Genomic DNA, 20802 nt, shown 5'->3' with positions numbered 1-20802 from the left:
CCCCACTCGTTACCTGTATGAATGGCACCTGTTTGAACTCATCATCTGTATAAAAGACACCTGTCCACAGCCTCAAACAGTCAGACTCCAAACTCCGCCATGGCCAAGACCAAAGAGCTTTCGAAGGACACCAGGGAAAGTATTGTAGACCTGCACCAGACTGGGAAGAGTGAATCTACAATAGGCAAGCAGCTTGGTGTGAAAAAATCAACTGTGGGAGCAATCATCAGAAAATGGAAGACATACAAGACCACTGATAATCTCCCTCGATCTGGGGCTCCACGCAAGATCTCATCCCGTGGGGTCAAAATGATCATGAGAACGGTGAGCAAAGATCCCAGAACCATACGGGGGGACCTGGTGAATGACCTGCAGAGAGCTGGGACCACAATAACAAAGGTCACCATCAGTAACACACTACAACGGCAGGGAATCAAATCCCGCAGTGCCAGACGTGTTCCGCTGCTGAAGCCAGTGCATGTCCAGGCCCGTCTGAAGTTTGCCAGAGAGCACATGGATGATACAGCAGAGGATTGGGAGAATGTCATGTGGTCAGATGAAACCAAAGTAGAACTTTTTGGTATAAACTCAACTCGTCGTGTTCGGAGGAAGAAGAATACTGAGTTGCATCCCAAGAACACCATACCTACTGTGAAGCATGGGGGTGGAAACATCATGCTATGGGGCTGTTTTTCTGCCAAGGGGACAGGACGACTGATCCGTGTTGAGGACAGAATGAATGGGGCCATGTATCGTGAGATTTTGAGCCAAAACCTCCTTCCATCAGTGAGAACTTTGAAGATGAAACGAGGCTGGGTCTTCCAACATGACAATGATCCAAAACACACCGCCCGGGCAACAAAGGAGTGGCTCCGTAAGAAGCATTTGAAAGTCCTGGAGTGGCCTAGCCAGTCTCCAGACCTCAACCCCATAGAAAATCTGTGGCGGGAGTTGAAAGTCCGTGTTGCTCGGCGACAGCCCCAAAACATCACTGCTCTCGAGAAGATCTGCATGGAGGAATGGGCCAAAATACCAGCTACTGTGTGTGCAAACCTGGTAAAGACCTATAGTAAACGTTTGACCTCTGTTATTGCCAACAAAGCTTATGTTACAAAGTATTGAGTTGTATTTTTGTTATTGACCAAATACTTATTTTCCACCCTGATTTACGAATAAATTCTTTACAAATCCTACCATGTGGATTCATGGATTTTTTTTTCACATTCTGTCTCTCACAGTTGAAGTGTACCTCTGGTGCAAATTACTGACCTCTGTCATCATTTTAAGTGGGGGAACTTGCACAATCGGTGGCTGACTAAATACTTTTTTGCCCCACTGTATGTTTCTTGAACATCTGCAAGCCACTTTGCAACACATCTCCGCCACGGCTCCTTCTATCATGCTGTGTCTGAGTTAGTCAGTGTCAGATCTTTTGTCACCGATGCTTCCTCTTGTTTTGCTGGCTCTCTTGATGCAAAGATAGCGAGGTTCCAGGACAGAGCCATAATGCCAAATATAAATGCCTACATATGGAAATAGCAATCTTCTTTTGATGTCTGTGATCATGCCTAAAATGAAGACTGATACATTCAAAATTTATTTTTGATAGCGAATGCCTTTTAAGTGCTACAGAAGTGCATGCTTTCTTTAATATGGCTTGAAGCACCCCTTGCTGATTATCCCTTTTCTTAGTGCAAAGTATAAGCCTACAGGCCTGTGCCAGCCATAACTGCAATATGGCTGCACTGCTGGCTGTGTGCCTAGTTTATAGAGAGAAGAGACAATAATTGGAGGACACAGAGAGAAGGGGCAACAGACCACCTGCTGCTTGTGTTTTTTTCAGGTGTTCGAATGCTTCACAGATACAAGCACTTAGAAATATAATAAAGAATGCTTTGAATTTGATTTTTGACTTCTCCTCATTGTTAATATATTCAGGCAGTGTTCCAAAACTCTGTTTGCACAGACACATGTTTGCCAACTGGTGTGTTTGTTATCATCCCCATCCCCCAACCCCCAGATGTAATCTTTGGAAATCTGCAAAAAATGATGGTAGAGTAGAAATGACACAGGGTTGGACAAAAAGAGAAAAGTGAATGAGATAAACTGAAAAGACAAGCAAGGCTTTTAGGGAGGGGTGGGGGTTGTTCGGCAATACAAAGAGAGCAATGGTCTGATGATATCCATGATCCAAGGCTTTGTTGCCTCTTGTATTGATGTAATCCATCTTCTATATCCTGCCTTTTTCTGTCTACACCAGGACTCTTGTGCAGCTCCTGATACACTCTGTGGACAGTATCGTTTAGAGGCTATTCCCTCTGACTGAGCTCTGAGTGGCCATCTGAACATCCTTAGAGAGGAGGGCACTGGCATGATCACAGGTGTTTTTAGGGCTAGACAGCACAAAAAAGCTGGATTTAATCATAGTTTACACCCTGTAATAGAAACCTTGTTTCAGCTGTTGTAGTGGTTTGGGGGAGAGAGAAAGCCATGAGAAATCTGTGAGTAATGGCATTCAGCTTAAGGTTTCCTTGATATGTTATCTGGACTCTAATCCCTGAGTGGGAAGGCTACAGGTGCTGCGAGGGAGAAAGGAAGTGAGAACGAGAGACTGGTATGGGCTGTGCTCGCTAGTGACTCATCCTGTTATGAACTGCGCAAGAATTTCATTAGAGAGCAAACACAAGAGTGTCCAGGCAACTCTGAAAGCTCCATGGTGAACAGGTTTATGGTGCCATCTTAATTTAACAGAATATGAAGGACACAAACCTCTAGAGGCTTTCTGCGTTAACATCCCTCAGATTACATTACGGTTTGTGTTTCCCGTCTCAGTGCAATACTTTCTGTGTAGCGTAAGCTTCCTTTAATCTTTTTGCCTAATTGGTTAAACTGAATCATAGGTTTAATCAATATTTGGAAAGATGTTGATTTTGTCAGGGAAAGAAGGAGCAAATAAGAAGTGCTAACTGCACTGCAAAAATATTTTTATTTATAACAGCTACAAAAATTACATAACACTCAGGTCAGGTTGTTAGTTTTCTCCACACGCTTACACTGTATTCTCTAATGGAAACCGGCCTTAGAAAAACTATTGAAGCAATGCAAACCCTGTGATTTGCAGGAGTCTGTGAAATATGCTATCAAGCCAAGCCATATAGAAGGAGAAACTATTTAAATCCTCATTCAGCAGTTACTGTACATTAGAGTAAGATAATGATGTAGCATACTCCACAGCACTTTCTATATGTTGTATGTGCCTTCAGTTTATAATTGGAGAAAGAGAAGAAGTACAACTAAAGCCAAAAGCATAGTCTTTGTCAAAAAACTGACTATATGAGCAGATTAAATATAGAAGACAGAAGATTTAAAGGTTGTTTGTTGTCCTTATGTATGCTGTATTCTTCTTTGTAAGTCTAACAATAAACTAGCAGACATCTTTACATGCATCTTTATCAAATTCAGTTACAGTTTCTTGTCATTGTCATGTTTCACCTCTACATTTACAGGATAAAGAGGCATGCATCTGCATACAATAATCCTCAGGAGTCTAATCATAGTGACTGCTTGACCTTATTATTAATAGAGACTAAATGGTGAGAAACACCAGTGTCGGACTAGGCTAAATAATCTTCCTTAAGAGTAGCCAGTTTGTCATGTTCCTCCTAATGAGATGCAAGTACTGCAGGTACGCTATGTTTAGATATGTTTTTGTGAGTTAGGAAAGCAGTTTCAACTTCATGCTTGCCAGTGTTTGTACCTGTTTTGCTTCTTAGTTTCTACAACTGTGATGAATAGTGAATTCAAATCCTCTCTTTTTGTGTGTCTCCAGTGAAGTTTGACGACTGCATGGGAAATGAAGGTGTGGTCTTCCAGAGCAGCAACCCCCTCTTTGGCGTGCGGACAGATGGATCCATCTTTGCCCAACGAGAGGGAGCCAACCTAGATGAACCTGTCCAGTTGAAACTGACAGCAAGTGGTCCGCACACACATGTCTGGGAGACTATGGTGCAGTTGGCACTGATTGACCTACCATCATCCCAACAAACTGAAAATGAGGTGAGTTTCAGATTTTATGAGCTCGAGCACAGACACACAGAAATATCATGCTTCAAATTTCAATTATCGTTCCAGAGTTTCTTTTTCCTATCACATTTTCTCCAGTGGTCTGGTGATAGTAACAGCCAAGAATCAGGTCAAAACTCCTTGGGGTTTCAGCGAAGGGGAGAGAGGGGGTGGAGCAGAAAGAAGTAGCAGTGCCACACAGTTAAAAGTGATAGAATCAGACTGCCACAGGGGGAGAGTAAGATTCCCCTCAGCCATAAGCTGTTATTGGAAAACATCCTGTGCCTTGGGTATCCCAGGGGTTCTTGTCTCTTCCTTTTCTATTTAAAAGCTGTCAGAGGTCAGAGACAGAGACTGAGCAGTATGAGCCTAACTGTCCCCATGACTATGGTACCACAAGGCCAGCTCTGAGAGCCAATATCACCCCAAGTGTTATTTACATTAGGCAAAAACAGGGGCCTGTGTTCATTAACTAAGTGCACATCTCACATAAGTTATTGGAAAGTAAATTCCGGAACAGATCAAATCTCACTCACTTAAAAAAAAATGGAAAAAAGGCTGCCAAGGATTCGTTTTTACTCAGTAGACAGTTCTCGTTTTTGGTAAGAAGCAGCCATTATCTGCCAGTCAAATAAAAACACTAAAATGTTGAAGACACTCGTGCTTGTTATAGATGGACTCTAATGAGAAAGGTGTTACCTTTCTGTTACCACAGGGAAGTTCCACCTGATTATAACTTCTTTGAGCTCATTATTTTGGTTTTTGCAACAAACTAAATGTACTTTAGCTGTTTTCTGCCGCTTTCTTCACTGAAAAACCTCTAAACGGCCACTTTACCGGTGAATCAGATCTTTCCACAGCACAAATCAGCTCTGATGGTTCAGACTGCACAGCTGACGTCATCAGATTCGCAAACACAAATACATAATCTGCTCCAACTTGTGCATGGATTGGATAAAAATGATTCAACTTTACCTTTATTTTGAGTTTGCTCATTGCACTTATTTTTGGAAGGAACTGTGCACAGAAACAGTGACCACTGAGAGAGAGGGAGAAATGCCAATTTCTGGCCTTCAATTTTCAACTTCCAGTCTACCAAGCTGGCTATTATTTCTGCAGGTTTTCTCTAATAAAGCAGGCTAAAATCTGCCCTGCATGTAAAAGTGCAAATGCATATGAGCCTAAAAGTTCCCCAGTGATTGTCAGTGTCAGTGTCATCTTGTCAATGTTTAGAACAGGCTTTCACTATCAGGAAATTCTATCATAGCTATATAAAAAATGCATATTATTGGTGCACTGATTATAATTTTCTTGCCCAATTAAAATTTCTGATTTTTCCCCAAGTATGACCTGCCAAAATCAGTTTTCTTTCTAAAACTTGTAACTGTATCTGGCATATAGTAGCAAAATTCGACTTTTTCTCAATGCAATATATGATTTTCTCTGGCAACAGCTGAAACAAATGAAAATAAAGATCTATGCTCCTGGAAGGAAGTGCAAATAATTAACTGAAAATGAGTTGCTGTACACCCCGAGTTTATTTTATATATTTTACTTTATCAATCAAAAGCAGGTGCAATAGATTTATATAAGAAAACAATTATCAGGTAGTAAGATCATTTTCCTCGATGTTTCTAACACCACATAACAGGACATTGACCCTTTTCTCGTTTTCCCATTTGATTCGGGCTCAGAGTTGTGAATAGCTTTAGTTTTAGACACTTTCCATTTATTCGCTTCTTTAAAATGTCCACGTTCACCATAACGGAGGTCGTTAAAGAGTTTGATTAGGTTTACTGTTACAAACTGTTGGCACATTGCCAAACGTTGTGCCCTCACTCTCTGTGAGGAACTTCCACGCTAACGATAATTTATCGCTAGCATGTGGCTTTGAAAGGTGTGCACAACTTTTTTGCCTCTACTCCTGCATGAAAGGGAGCTGCTCGCTGCAAGAATGAGAATCAGACAATTCTGGTCCCTGGCTGGTCAGAAACTTTTAGCCAATCATTGTTGTGATGAAAATAAAAGCAGTGAAACATTTCCATTATGCTAACAATCAGACGGTAGTCATGTGCAATGCTAGAAAATGGAAGCAATGGCAATATGTCAGTCATAAATTCACAGAGCCAAACAGAGAGTGGGATATCTGCTGGTAGTTATTGGGAATGAGTTGAAGAGTGTGTATTGTTCTGGCTCTGAATAGGTTGATCTTTAATTACGCTCTTTTATAGTTAATGCTGGCTTTTTCACTCGACTGAGTTTCAGTACTAAAGTGTCAAAGGTCAAATGAATGCATTTTTAAACGTAATTTTCCACTGAGTCAATTAATATGTATATCCCGAGGAGCAAAGAATAGACAAGCAATCAAACAAGATGGTCAGAGGTCAGAAATATGCTACAAGTTGTAACAAACATGTATGAGGACAGCAGGAGAAAGCAGGGCGCTAAAACAAAATGTGATGTTTCATTATGGAAATGGTGCTTTGTGGTGTGCTCTGTTGAATAATAACTTCCAGATGTCTGGGTAGCCAGGGGCTGGCTGATATCAAAGCATGCAGGGTTATGGGGAGGCAGTGGCGTGGAGGGGAAGTGCTGGGACCACCGCCAGCTGGCTAAGGCTGATGGCACCAGGGCTGTGGGTGGGGGGGAGCTTGGTCGAGGATTGGGGGGCATCCATTTCACACTCAGTGACTCCTGTTCACATAGCATTACTGTGCATAAGCATGTGTGCAAGAATGTTATTTTATTGTGGGAGATTATGTTGGATCAAGTGTGTATTATGCTAATTTTGCGTTAAATTTTCATTGCTGCGTATGCTCTATGTGTGCTTGTGTCTTCGCTTGGCACCTAAAGGTTTAATCTGTGCAGGGTTGCATGCCAGAGAATGTGTGCCCCGTCTGTGTTGTATTAAGAAAAATAACAAAATCTCTAGAATCTATAAAGCTGTCTTTAAAAAGTCTAACTCCAGTTTGCTGTTGCTCCTTTTCCTCCGTCTTTCATAAGAGTTTGAATAAGTGATCACATATCTCTGCTTTTCCTATTTTTCTAAATCTGTTGCATCACCATCCTGTAATTTTTCTATGTGAATATGAGTAAGAAAGAGAGAATCGGAGTTGAAGTTTGATCAGAATTATACCACGGTGAAAGAAAAACCTGCTTAAGCCTTTTGTGCGCCCCAGGGTGGCTGTGGCTACAATGTAGCTTGCCATCACCAGTGTGTGAATGTGTGTGTGAATGGGTGGATGACAGGATATGTAAAGCGCTTTGGGGTCCTTAGGGACTAGTAAAAGCGCTATATAAGTACAGGCTATTTATTTATATTTATATTTATTTTGCTGCAGTGGCGGGCAGAGATCTTTGCCTCTGTGTCTCTACGTTTTTATGGTTTTTTTCTTGTTGTGCATGTTTTTCTCTCTACATTTCTCCTCAGGGAACTCACTAGTACCTGTTAGCATGTGTAGATAAAAGGATTTAGAGCATGACTTATTTAGGCAGAGGGAGGTGAGGGGGGTCACATCTGCTTCTGACAACTGACTCCTCATCTCCCTCAATCCATCCCAAACATGTCTTGTTCCACCTCTGCCTCCCCTCACTGCACTGGTGGGATGTGGGGCAGCCATCCCCTGCAGTCAACCCCATGAAGCTTTCCTCTCTCTGAAGAAAAAGAATGCATTTATCCGGGCCTAACTCACATCTGTCTCATTTCGCTCATGCTCGTTTGTGCACACGGGCACGTTATGCTTAGCAGACATTAGTTTCTTGAATATGGACTGAATGCAAAGGACCACACTGAGTTTCTGGCAGAAAACTATTTTGGCCGGCAGATGAGACAGAAAACCGTGACTGATACCCTAGTCATGCTCAAGTTTCCCCAAACTGCACAGTGCAGGAAACAGAATATGGTAAAATTTGTTAGGACTAGTCTGCCTCTTGTGCAGATGGGTGACACAGTACAAGAGGAGGAGGGGAGACTGCTGGTTCTTTCTTTTCTGACTCTGAGAATGAGCACAAGCTGATCAAGGATGATCAGGATTTTTGTCAGTTCCAGTGCAGTGGGTTGTACTGTAGCACCCCTGTTGGTCAAAATAGCAAATGCTTCAGTTCCTAAACTGGCAACTTTAGATGGCGAGAATTTAAACACGGTCATATTTAACTAATTCATATATAACTGAACTGCTGGCATAGGTTCACAGTTTACTCAGTTTTTACTCATTTTATGTCTGAATATGCACTGAATATTTTATGATATTCCACTACATTTGATTATATATTAGAATAGTTGTTTGAACTGTATTTTATTCATATTAAAGTCATCTATACACTTTAGTGGCATCTAATGTAATCAACAGGTCAGATCTTTGATTGGATTACACAATCTTGCACAGTAAGGTTTTTAAAATGATGAGGGTTGTGATGCTGTTTTTTTTATGACATTAAGGCATACTATTAAAAGGTAAGTCATGGAGGTTGTGCTTTACCTTGAAATAATTAGAAACTTTACCACATTTAGTATTTTTTTTTTTAAATTGGCCCTTTTATTTTGCGTGTGTGTTTGATTGTATACACCACTTACACATCAGCAATGTTTCCAACGCCTGGTGTTTTTAGCAAAAAGCTCAATATACATTTATCCATTATCCATGAGCATAAAGACAGCAATTTAGTTTTAGTGTTTTTCAGTTCGTGTTTACAGCAATTTATTGAATATCGAAATCATGAAATAGAACTGACGATTACTATCTGGATTTGGTGGAGAACAAAGGAGGCTTACAGATTTCTCTAAAATATTATGACTGAATACCGATATAATTTTCCATATTGTCTTTTCTTGTTATTTTGGAAATAATTCGTCTTTAAAATTCTTATAAAAACACCTTAACTGTGATATCTGAAGGGGCTGCAGGGCTTTTGTATTAACAGGAGCAGATGGGCTCCTGTTGTGCTCCTTAGCAGATGACATTTGTTTCTGATTATTTTCTTTATTTATTCATGCTGTTATTGGCTAACAGACACAAAATAATGTTCCAAGTGAGGATGTCTTTCCATTCTAATCGAAAAGCTGAATACAATATTAATATTGTCATTGTTATTGCATTTGCAACAATTTTAATGTACATTTAATTTAAAGTTATTTTTTTCAAGCCTTTTCAAAACAGTACTAAAGTGTTATTTTGAAACACACAAAATCAATCATGAAAAAATAAGCTTTCGTAGGACTCTCTCCATAGAAATTAAGGGGGGGATGTAGCAGGCAGGTGCTGATAATGACATGCAGTTCATTAACTGATCATCCACAAGTGTGATCACCTCTTGAAAAATCTAAATTTTGGCAGTTTACTGGTTTGGAGAATTCAAACCAGTAAAGTGCTACGATCTTCCCAGAAGTGGACATCACATCCCAGCAGATTCACCACAAGGTCAGACCATGCAGTACTAAAAGAATTTGCAAAAACATCCAAACGTTACATCTCAGACTCTACAAGAATCAGTTAGCATGGTAAATCTTAAAGTTTTTGGTTGTATAATTAAAAAAAGACTGAACAAGTATGGCTTGTTTGAAAGATTTCTGAAACAATGTCCTTTCCATGGACAGATGAGACCAAAGTGAAAATGTTTGGCTATAATGCTCAGGACCTTATAATCACTGAGTCGATGATCAACTCATCTGTACAGTAAAGTATTGTCAAATGTTACAACATCTGTCCTAAAACTAAAGCTTGGCCAAAACTGGGTAATGAAAAAGGACAATGGTCTCAAGCAGAGTTGCAAATCAATAACAGAAGTGTTTCAGCCAAAGTTCAAACATCAACCTGATTGAAATGCTGCGGTGAGGCCTTAGAATTAACCTTAGAGCTGTGTATAAATGAATGCCTGCAGACCTCAAAGAACTGACGCAATGTTGTAAAGAAGATCACTGTTTCATTTGGACTTTTTTTGTTTTTGTTTTTTGTATGGGAAAAGTGTGGCAGTGATGGGATGTCGCTGGGGATGCAATGGAGAGCTCCACTTTGCTGCCTCAGCTGTCTGTTCTGGGCCCATGGCAAGAGTACAGTGGCATGCTGAGGTCTAAAGTGCTGCTGAACTTTGCTCACTCGGGAATGGATCCCAGTATGGACAACAGACTGCTGCACAGCATGGAGGGTGGTTTGATTTGTTAATTTGCTGACTGAGCTAGTTCTTGCCCTACAAGATCCAAAGATGATAGACAGATTTTACTGTTGTTGTGCTCTTAGAAGACTGAAATAAACAACAGTGAGTGGAACCCTCCCACAGTCATAGTCTTTTTTTTTTTGCTTCTATATAATTATTTGTACCTACTTAATTGTTTCAATTAATTATTTAGGGTACATATGATGTGGTGCTGAACTTCAGGCTTAAAAAACTTTCCTCTAAAATTCATAAGAGCACCTTTCCCTCTGCGTTACTTAATGGGCAATTTCATCTAAATTACTAGAACTGACTATAAACTAAGCTAGCTGTTGCTGGACTGCCAACTTCTAGGGACAAATCACACGTGAGGCTTATTCCTGTCCACAGCTTACAGCGGGTTTGTAAGGCATTGTTTCACAACTTAAGCTTTCATGGAATATAATAAAGTAGAGATAAGCAGTGGAAATATGACGTCTGTGGGTTTGTTTTGCTTCCTGTTCTCTTACATTTTTAAGCCAGCAGGAGCAAACGTTGGAAACCAAAAACAGAGCTATGGGAGCTATGGGAAATATTATTAAATATTATTATAATATTGGCCTTTTTAAGTTTAAAGTCTTTCTACAAAAGTGGTAAAAATCTACCAATGCAGAACCCTTAAGAGCAGTAATTTTGTGGATGGTACATTAAATATTTATTGCATATGGCCATGTGGAGCAGCAAATCCAGTCTTTCTTTGAATGTGAATGTGGTCTCCTCACCTACCGTAATCCTTTACCTGTTTAAAAATCTCTCCTTTTGCACTATTACTTAAAGTGCCCTGGATTTCACAGTCCAAGATGTCTGAAGTACAGCACTTGGTTGATGAAACTGAACATGACACCTAAGCCCATGCTCCTCCACACCCCACATCCCTACCCACCCACACAAACACATACACACCATATGCCAGGTTGCTTGACACATTTTCTTTAAAGCAGCCTTAAAAGCTTTTTTCTTGGGCGTCCATCTAATGAAGTCAGCCTTGAAAGCATTGTTTCCGCTGGCAGATACAAGCCAACCCTCTGAGGGACCTTGACCAGGCAAGAACAAACAGAGACAAAGAAAAACACTTTTTATAGACTGCATCATACAGGACCTTCAACTTTCAATATGTGCCAGAAGCCATTGCCATCTTCCAACACTGTAGACTGCTTCTGTGTTGTATTTTATTTTTATTCTCAAATGTCAGCTGCTGGGGAGGAACTGTAAAGCTACACATTTCACAGAAGTAACAGCAATCGAAAAACTCGAAGAAAGATAAACGGCACTAATCACCTTTAATGGAAATACAATGTAACTGAACCTGTTCTTTACTTAGTTATTTGTTTATTTTTACAAATGAGTCTATGATGCTGGATTTTTTATACTCCCTCCCATCACACATGCTCACATGTACACACTGTAACATATTTATTTCCATATTTTAAATGCAAAATTATTAACCACTAGTTAGATATATCCAAAATATTGGTCACTTTGTTAGACACACCTGTTCACCTGTTCAGTAATGCAAATATCAAATCAGCCAATCACAGGGCTGGAATTCATTTAGGCATTTAGACATAGCAAGCAAAATGGGAAACAAAGGTGATCAAGTGACTTTAAGCATAGCATCGGCTGGTCTGAGTGTTTCAAAAACTGCCAAGAAACTGAGCTTTTTTGGCACAACTATCTCTAACTTTTACAGAGAATGGTCCAAAAAAGAGAAAATATCTAGTGAGCAGTTCTCTAGTTGTAAATATTTTGTTCATGCCAAAAGTCAAAGGAAATGGCCAGAGTGCTGATAGGAAGGCAACAATAACTCAAATAAACACTTACTGAAACTACGGTATGAAGACAACAACACATCAAACTTGAAGTACAGGGGCAACAGCAGTAGAAGAAACAAGAATCTAAGGATGCATTTCATCAGAGTGGGATGACATAAGATTGGAAAATGTTGCCAATTTTTTTTTTCTTTACAGTCTCAGTTTCTATGGAGACATTTGGATGGGTGGGGTCAAAATTTGGCATAAACAATATGAAAGCACAAATCCATCCTGCCTTGTATTAACTGTTCAAACTGCTGGTAGTGGTGTAACAGTTGAATAAATGTTGTGGGAGATTCACATCACAGATGTGCAGATGACATGATTGTACTTTCTCCATATGTTTGTCCTGTTTATATCTCTTTTATAATTTCAGTTTTTGCACACTGTGCATTTAAATGGGGGAACTGCTAGGTATGGGCTACCCTGTACAAATGAAAGTTGATTTACTTGCCTCAATTAGTGATCCTGGAGGAGACATAACAAAGACATGAACTACAAATTTCTTGCTGTCTGCTGGTGTGAGTGTTTGGTTAGTAAAGTTTTGTGCAGCTGTTTCACCTGCTGGTGCACCATCAGCCTAACACAGCCCAGTGCTTGAGGAATCCATGTTATTGAGACAAGCTGTCAGTACCTACTGACTAGGGGGAGACAGAGAAAAACAATAACACTGCAAGAAGAGGGCAGAGGGGAGCACGAAAGCTAGGGATAGCTCAAGGGACTGTGATTGAGACAGAGTGCAAGTGATGCATAGCTTCAGCTATGATGTTCGTGACTGAATTCTTGACATGTTTTACTATCTTTTAACCCTGAGCTGTGTTGGTAAACTTACCGTCGAACAACTCTGCAGATAGTATCACTTTAATATTACCTTTTGCCACTGGAACAGTAAACACGAAGCTGTAAACTTGCAGATGATGGGCTCTAAACTGTAGCTTTAGAGATAAATCGTGTATGTATAAAGCAATATACTTTAACAGAAGGAATAATATATTTGATAATGAAGGGAATCAGGTGTCACACTAAAGGTTCTACTACTGTAATTTCAACGATTTTTGCTTGTTTTAGCTCATCTTGGAAGGATCTGCAATAAAGCAAATTTTTGTACACTCTGTTCATTGTCTGTTCACAGTCATGTGGTTTGCAGTATTTTAACACAGACATTACTTATTTGATGTCTGTCATAACTCCAGCATTTGATGTAGCTGTTCTGACTCATGGATGAGTTAATGTTCTTTAGGAGATTGAAAATGGGTTCCTTTCACATTTGAGTTCCTTATTTGAGCATCTTTCAAAAAGACAGTTTTGTGGTGGTCATTTCTCTGTGCCTATAGGGATGGTGTGAGAAAAGTGTATGATGGGTGCATACTGTTTGATTGAGGTGTGTGTCTGTGACTCAGCTGTCATTGTCTGTTGAAAGAGGCTGTAAATCCAACTCCAGACACGCTTTCTGTTAATAGGCTTTTTATGCCTGGTGTAAATGACAAAAGGTATGAAGTTTATGGTTTCTTTTAAATATATGCACATACAGAATTAACATCACCTCTGTCCTGCTTGAGTCTACGCATGATGACACAAAGTGTTTCTCATATGGCGTTCTTCTGATAAGAAATGTTTACATGTTTTAAGAGCCATAGTCTTTTACAATTGCTATATCATTGTTATTGCTCCTATGTGTCTTGGTTAAAAATGAGAGATTTTCTGGAGTAATTCGTGTGCACATAACTAAAGTGAGAATTGTACTGAGTATAAACATATCATTTGTTTGAGAAGAGAAAAGTACTTATCAACAATATGTGCATATTACTGTCATTAAATTTAAAATGCATTTATTTTTTCTAAAAAGAAAAATAAAGTCTCAGTGCACATTTATAACAATAATCATAATGTTCTTTTTGTGCCATTTTCCATTAAATGACTTTTATGACTTGCAAATTATAGCATTCTTTTGTGTTATCTTTATTTAACACAGCATTCCAAATTTTGAAATTAGGCTTGTAGAATTGCACGCAGTATTGTAAAAAGGACAAATTGTTGGAAAGCTTTTGCAGAAAATCTGCTAATGCTCTGAATTTAAAGCAAGTTTGGTGCATTAAGGTAAATTTACACACCATTTGGCACATGAAATTTTCATGTGGTCTGCCAGCGAATTGTACTGCTGGTATTTCCATTGAGTTTTGTGAAGCGTTAGAAAGACTCCGTTTCTTTCTCACTTATTTTTGCTTTTTTTCTTACTAATACACTGGGGAAAACATTTTTTGAAACCCTGCTGAATTCGTAAGTTTGTTCACTTACAAAGAAATGAACAGTCAGTGGAAATACCGAATATCAACCAAAAATTGATTTATATAGCATTGATTGAAATAAGTATTTGTCATGTCTGAGTGTGGGCAGGCAGGAAGAGAGGACCCAAAATGCAGGACTCACTGAGGCGGAAGTAATTCAAAACACACAGCTTTATTGCTGGTAAGAAGCAGAACAGAAAAACACTAACTAAACTGGAAGAACGGAATGAGTAGGCAGGAAGGCTGGCTGGCAAACGGAGCACACGGAGGAAGCGAGGGTAAACAGACGTTAACGATGCGACACCGAGTAGGGGAAGACACAGACACTAAATACAAGAGGTGAACGGAGCAAAGAGGAAACAGCTGGGAGACACGGCTGACGTTGATTACACTGACGAGACAGGGAGAGCACAAAGCTGAACGCACTGACAAAGGGCACAGACCTACAAAATAAAACAGGAAGCACACGCCAGACAGAGACAGACTCGTAAACAGGCATAATGACGTCATGGACAAACAGAGGGACATACGGGCAGAGAAGACTAAGCACGGGCAACCTAAACCAAACATAAGGGCAAGATAACAAAACCTAAACCAGAAATAATCATCATCAACATCATCATCAGATAACTAAAGAATCAGAATATAATTGTAATCAAAACAGTATCACCAGAGAATAACTAATCCATAATGCAAAATAAACCAAAACATAAGAAACTCAAAATACTGGGTCGACCCGACCCAGGACCGTGACAGTATTTGTTCTCCAAGCAAATAATAACTGAATATTTGTTAGCAAGCACAGTAAGACGCTGCTTGTAGTTGGTCACATGGGGCCCGTTCTTCGTACGTCGCTTACTACATCCAAGATCAAATGACACATCCAAGATCAAATCATCGCGCTAACTCTGAGCTCGCTATTCCGGTTCCCCGAACACACCTGTTGTTGACGATTAGTATAGCTGGATGAAGTAATGTGAGATCACTGGGTGGCCCAACAGGGGCTACGCATCGATAGTAGAAACATTGATCGGCAACCCTTTGATTGGTCGGCGAAAATGTCGAAGGAGCGCGCTCGGTATTCTTCGGCAGCAGAGCAAGAACTCTTGAGTGAGGGATTTTAGGAGTTTCAGAGTCTAATTAAAACGCAAGGGAACACTGCAAAGGCTGCAAAAGCAAGGAGAGAGGGCTGGCAGAAAGTTGCTGACAAATTAAACTCGTAAGTAATTTAATAATAACAATAATAATGGAGTGGATCTATATAGCGCTCTTCAAGGCACCCAAAGCGTTTTACAATGCCACTATTCAGTCACTCTCACATTCACACACTGGTAGCTGTCACAGCTGCCCTGGGGCAGACTGACAGAAGCCAGGCTGCCATATCGCGCCATCGGCCCCTCTGGCCAACACCAGTAGGTGGTAGGGTAGATTTATCATATCACACTATATTATCCAATATTATATTACATTATATTATATTACATTATGTTATATTATATCCCCTTTCACATTAGAGCCACAACAGGACCCACTAGAACATGGGAACAAGTAAAAGTGAAATATAAGAATATTCTACAGAATGGTAATATTTATCACTTATATTGCTTTTAGTCTCTTGGACAGAGACCCTGAAATAATCTGTTTGTTTGTTTATAACAGCAACCAAGAAAAGGGGCAGCGCAAAAAAAGACAGGTGGTGGTCCTGCACCCCCTCGTCAACAAGTTGGTTAAGTAAATAATACCCTCACGGGAAAATCGATATCTCTCTATGAGCACACTGTCGCGCTGAGCTAAAGGATCCTGTCTGTCCCGCAATATACGCTGGATTCTGAAAACTCTCCTTATCAATCTTGCACCTTCCGCAATGGGTGGCTCGCGTATACGGACAGGACATGGCTGCGACAGGCTTCCCAAATCCACCTTCGCTTTTATAGCCGTGGTCTCTCATCTTGATTACACGAAGTAAATTGCAATTACTACTCTGAAATCTGAATTACATCTGTAATAATCACATACATGTAATAGAATGTTAATAGTACATTTCCCTTTTTTAGGAAATGACCTGTATGTATCTGTGTGACATCAATAAAAGGATCAAGTGCTGCATTATCTTTAGTTACATTGATGTTATTTATTTATGGTACAACAGTGGTAAAATATCGCTGTTGCTTTCGTATACATGAAGCGGAAATACCTGAGTGGCCGCGATCTAATCCTGTTTACATAAAGTAAACCTGCTCCCGAGCAGGTTTACGCTTACGGCTCTGTTGCTATGACAGCAAGTCCCGGATGGGCTTCGAAGAACCGAACGATCCAGGATCACGCGAAATCGTCAACAGTCAAATCCGGCTAACTTACTTAGCGAGGTACGAAGAACGGGCCCCTGGTTTGCACACATCTGACGAGGGGTTTTGTCACTTTCCTTGGCTTTCTAAATCCTTTTAGTTTCTTGGCTGCTGTTTGGCAACTTATAGCTCCCTCCACAGATTTTCCATAGGATTGAGATCTGGAGACTCGCTAGGCCATTCCATGACTTTAATTTGCGTCCTTAGCCGCTCTTTGCCTTGGTGTTATGTTTTGAAGACCTATTCACAACCCATGTTCAGTCTTCTGGCTAAAGGAAGGAAGTTCTTATCCAAGATTTTACACTGCATTGGACCCTCGGTGCATTAAAGTCATCATGTACCCTTAGGAGAAACATAGCCTCAAAGCTTAATGTTTCCACCAATGTTCTTGACTGTGGGAATAGTATGCATTTCTCTTCCTCAACACATAGCAGGTTGAGTTGCCAAAAAGCTTGATTTTGGTTTCATCTGACGCAGCACATTCTCCAAAACATTCTCTAAATCATTTAGATACTCAATATCATGTCATGTGCGTTATCAAGCAGATTTGCAGATTTCAGTCCATTACAGCGTAGTGTGTTACCAGTGGTGTTCTTGAGGACTGTAGTGCCTTTTGATCATTAACAAACTCCTATATAGTTTTACGCTGCACCCCGTCACCTTTTCGTGATCTTCATCCCCTTACGAGGCAAGATCTTGCATGGAGCTCCAGACTGAGGGCAACTGATGTCCATTTTATATTTCTTCCATTTCCAAATAATCGCACCAACAGTTGTCACTTTCTCACCAGCTTCTTGGTTACAGTCTCGTAGCCTGTTCCAGCCTCGTGTAAGTCTACAGTCTTGTCCCTGACATTCTTTGACAACTCTTTGATCTTGCCCATTGCGTTGGAGAGGTGGGAATAGATGAAATTGATTCTGTCGACGGGTGTGCTTTATACACATAACAAGCTGAGATCAGGAGTGTCTGTAATTGATTGTGTGCTTGAATGTTATGTGCACCACACGGGCATAGAGACAGTTTTTGAGAGCCAGAATTCTGGTTGGGTTGAAGTGCATCAAATCCTTATTTCACTCCATGACATGCAACTTTTATATAATCTGTTTATTCTGGATTTTTTTTCACATTCTGTCTCTATAAATTAAAATAAAACCGCGATAAAAATTAGACTGTTCAACCTTAAAATATTTCCCCAACTGTATATACAATTATTGTGTTAAATTTTTTAGTTGCAAAAAAGTTTTTGGTTGACTTCTTTTTTCTTTATCCAAGCTGCCAAAACTCCAATTACTTGCAAAAAGACTTGTTTTTTGCCCAAGTGAAGGACTGATTTGGCGAATGATGAAATGAATGGATGAATGATCTTGTGTCTGACTGGGTCCATTAGATCTTTCAAAATCATTGCATTGTGCACTTTGTTTCCATAGCAACTTCAGATTTCTCTGCAGAAATACTAGTTAAAGGACAAAGAGTAGATACCTCCTTATATGTAATACTTGTTTTTATATTTAAAAAAAACAAACAGGTGACAGTGACAACTGCCATCTTAGCTGATGAGTTTGATGTTTTTTTTAAGGTGATGATTGATCATTGCAGCTACAGCAAGCTCTCAAAAGCTGGTACCCAAGAAAGTGGTTTGACATACAGCTAACTGCTAAAAAAGCCTTGACATTTTCTTAGTGAAGAGATAATAAAAGATTTCAAAGTTCACAGAGATATAAAATAAATATGCTAAACCTATAAAAATGTCTTTTATCTGCAAAATTGTGCTTTGTCTTTTAGCATGACATCAATTACTATTGTAGCATCCTAAGTAAAACCTTGTTGTTCTGTCTTTAAGGTCACAGAGAATGAAAAGAAAGTTGCTGGGAGAAAAGAGAAGAAGGAGGCGGTACAAACACCACCTCCTGTCATCATGTTCCCAGGGTCCGGTCGCAACATCACCAAGGGTCTACGAAGACAGAAGAGGGACTGGGTAATCCCACCAATCAATGTGGCTGAAAATTCTCGAGGACCGTTCCCTCAGATGCTTGTCAGCGTAAGTGACAGATCTGATTGGCCGCGTCGCTGATGTGTTCTTAATTTACAGCTGGGATTTCTTGAGGGCATTTAACAAGTAAGGCTGATTGGGATATGTATAATGGATGGTGATAAATAACAGAAATACATTAGCATAACTAGTTTGTTTGCCACATCCTTGCAGATGATTATGCTGTGTTCCCCTGATGCAGCTACAGCCACAATGCCTTACGGTATTTAAACAGCCCTGATTGACCCTGAGAAGTTTTCCCCTTAGACACCTAAACAGCAAACTCTTGCACAGTGTGAGGTCCCATAGGGTCACAGTGAAGCTAATGATTGTTTATTCCTTTTTTATGCATCTTTTCTTTCCTTTATCAGGTTATTTCAGAAAGGTTGCTTAAGGTTCAGTTCTATTTTTATAACTGTATAACAATGCAATTTGTCACAGAAGTTTTAGTGAAGCCTCTTGTTTGATATGAGAAGAAAGCATGAAATCCTGCCATTCTCAAAGTCAAAAGAGTAGAACAGTATTTCTTTTCTTCTGTGCCCTAATAGGCACATTAGTTTATTGGTTTAGAACTTCCTGTAAATAAAGAAGCAGCAGAAAAACATGAAGAGTGTATAACCATGTCTTTGTTTAGCATTCAAAATCAGAATTCATCAACAATTACAGATGGAAAATTTATTTCTGTAAAACCTTTGCTTTTTTGATAAGGCTGTAATTACACGCTATATATAAGTGCTGCATGTCGAAGGTTAGAGGCTGAGCCCGCACACCTGTCGAATAAATTAATAAATAAATGTTTAACTTGCTGTGCAAAGGCTTGAGTTGCAGGAGGTTTAAAATTCAGGGATTCTGTCACAACAGAATGTGTGGTTTGACTCGCTCATAGGCAAGCTCTTGACTTTAAGATTGCGGTGCACGCTGTAACTCATCAAAAAGCATTCCACAAGACTGCTGCTTTATTCGCTGCTGCTTCTTTCCTTCTCTCTTTATCTGGAATATCTAGCCATCAGCTTTTCCTTGCTGTTTACAAAACTCTCATAGTTTATCTCTTTGGGGTTTAAAATTGTGCAAAAGAAGCAGATTTTTCCTATTGTTTCTGTTCTTTGTTTTTCAACTGGGTTTCATCCAGTCCCCAGGGAAAAGCCTGGGGAGCTACTTGAAGGAAACTTTTTTTTTCTTCCATAGTGAAACAAAAACATCAAGTCAAAGAGGAAGGAGTTTGTAAGTCTGTGTTTTGGAGTGAGTGCCTCTACAGCTGGACTGTGTCCCATCAGCCTGGCACAGTGTGGCTTTCTCATCTGAGCCTGCTGAGCCCATGAGTAGTGCTACACCAGCAATAAACTGGCCAGACAGTTCTTCTATTTCCATGAGCTGGTCAGAACCAGAGAGAGACAGAGGAGATGGCGAGGGGGAAAGAGAGAGAGGGTATCAAAGGAACATTTGGAAGCATAGTTTGCAGCCAAACACAATTCACTTTGTGCGGTAAATAGGTCCGTCAGGGGCTAGTGGATTGCTGAGAGCTGAGCGTTTCGAGCAGAGGAGAAGTGATGCGTGTTGATGCCTCTGTTGGACTCTCAAGCTCCCGTCTTTCTCTTTAATGATGACTGGAGGGCAGGAAAGGCCATACTGAGAGCTAGAGATTTTAACAAGGACACAGGGGTGGACGGCATGGGGATAATTTTGCCATACTTGTTTATCTGCTTAGTCCTTTCTAATAACCTACTTTGTCCTCTGTTGAGAATTCGGGCTTTTATGCATCTGTTTCTGTTTCAAAAAAATGAAGCAAAAATGCATATTTTATTCAATAAAAAAAGGTCTCGAAGCAGCGCTTGGAGTCTTTCGGTCGCCCTTCAGTTGCACCATTACTCAGTGTTCTGTGCACTATGGCTGTGTGATGCTACTTCTAATGGTCTGTGAAGTCAGTCTCTTCCTTAATGGGTTGTTCTGTCATCCAAAGCAGCACTGAGTGACATGCAGGCAGTGGCCTTCCCGACCATCCTAGTACTTTTCTCCCTGCCCTGGCCGAGTTGCCATCAGTTGGACAGGTGGGGTGACAGCAGCCCTCACCTGTATCTCTGCAGGTC

At 40.2% G+C, this 20802-nt stretch overlaps 1 protein-coding gene across 1 annotated transcript in view; it reads left to right on the top strand.

Annotated features, from left to right (window-relative positions):
* LOC147306042 (cadherin-4-like) overlaps positions 1–20802 on the top strand; it is a 268090-nt gene that overhangs the window by 162475 nt on the left and 84813 nt on the right. Inside the window, exons 4-5 of the mRNA XM_086278491.1 lie at positions 3830–4056; positions 18530–18727. Coding sequence (XP_086134617.1) covers positions 3830–4056; positions 18530–18727 — 425 coding nt within the window. The remainder of the gene's footprint in view (positions 1–3829; positions 4057–18529; positions 18728–20802) is intronic.

This window comes from Aulonocara sp. 'chitande type north' Nkhata Bay, linkage group LG20 (assembly GCF_057382095.1).
Source record: "Aulonocara sp. 'chitande type north' Nkhata Bay isolate Kocher_YH1m ecotype deep benthic linkage group LG20, A_spYH_male_GT1.1, whole genome shotgun sequence".
NCBI classification, from domain to species: Eukaryota; Metazoa; Chordata; class Actinopteri; order Cichliformes; family Cichlidae; genus Aulonocara; species Aulonocara sp. 'chitande type north' Nkhata Bay.
This window is presented reverse-complemented; position numbering and strand designations above follow the sequence as displayed.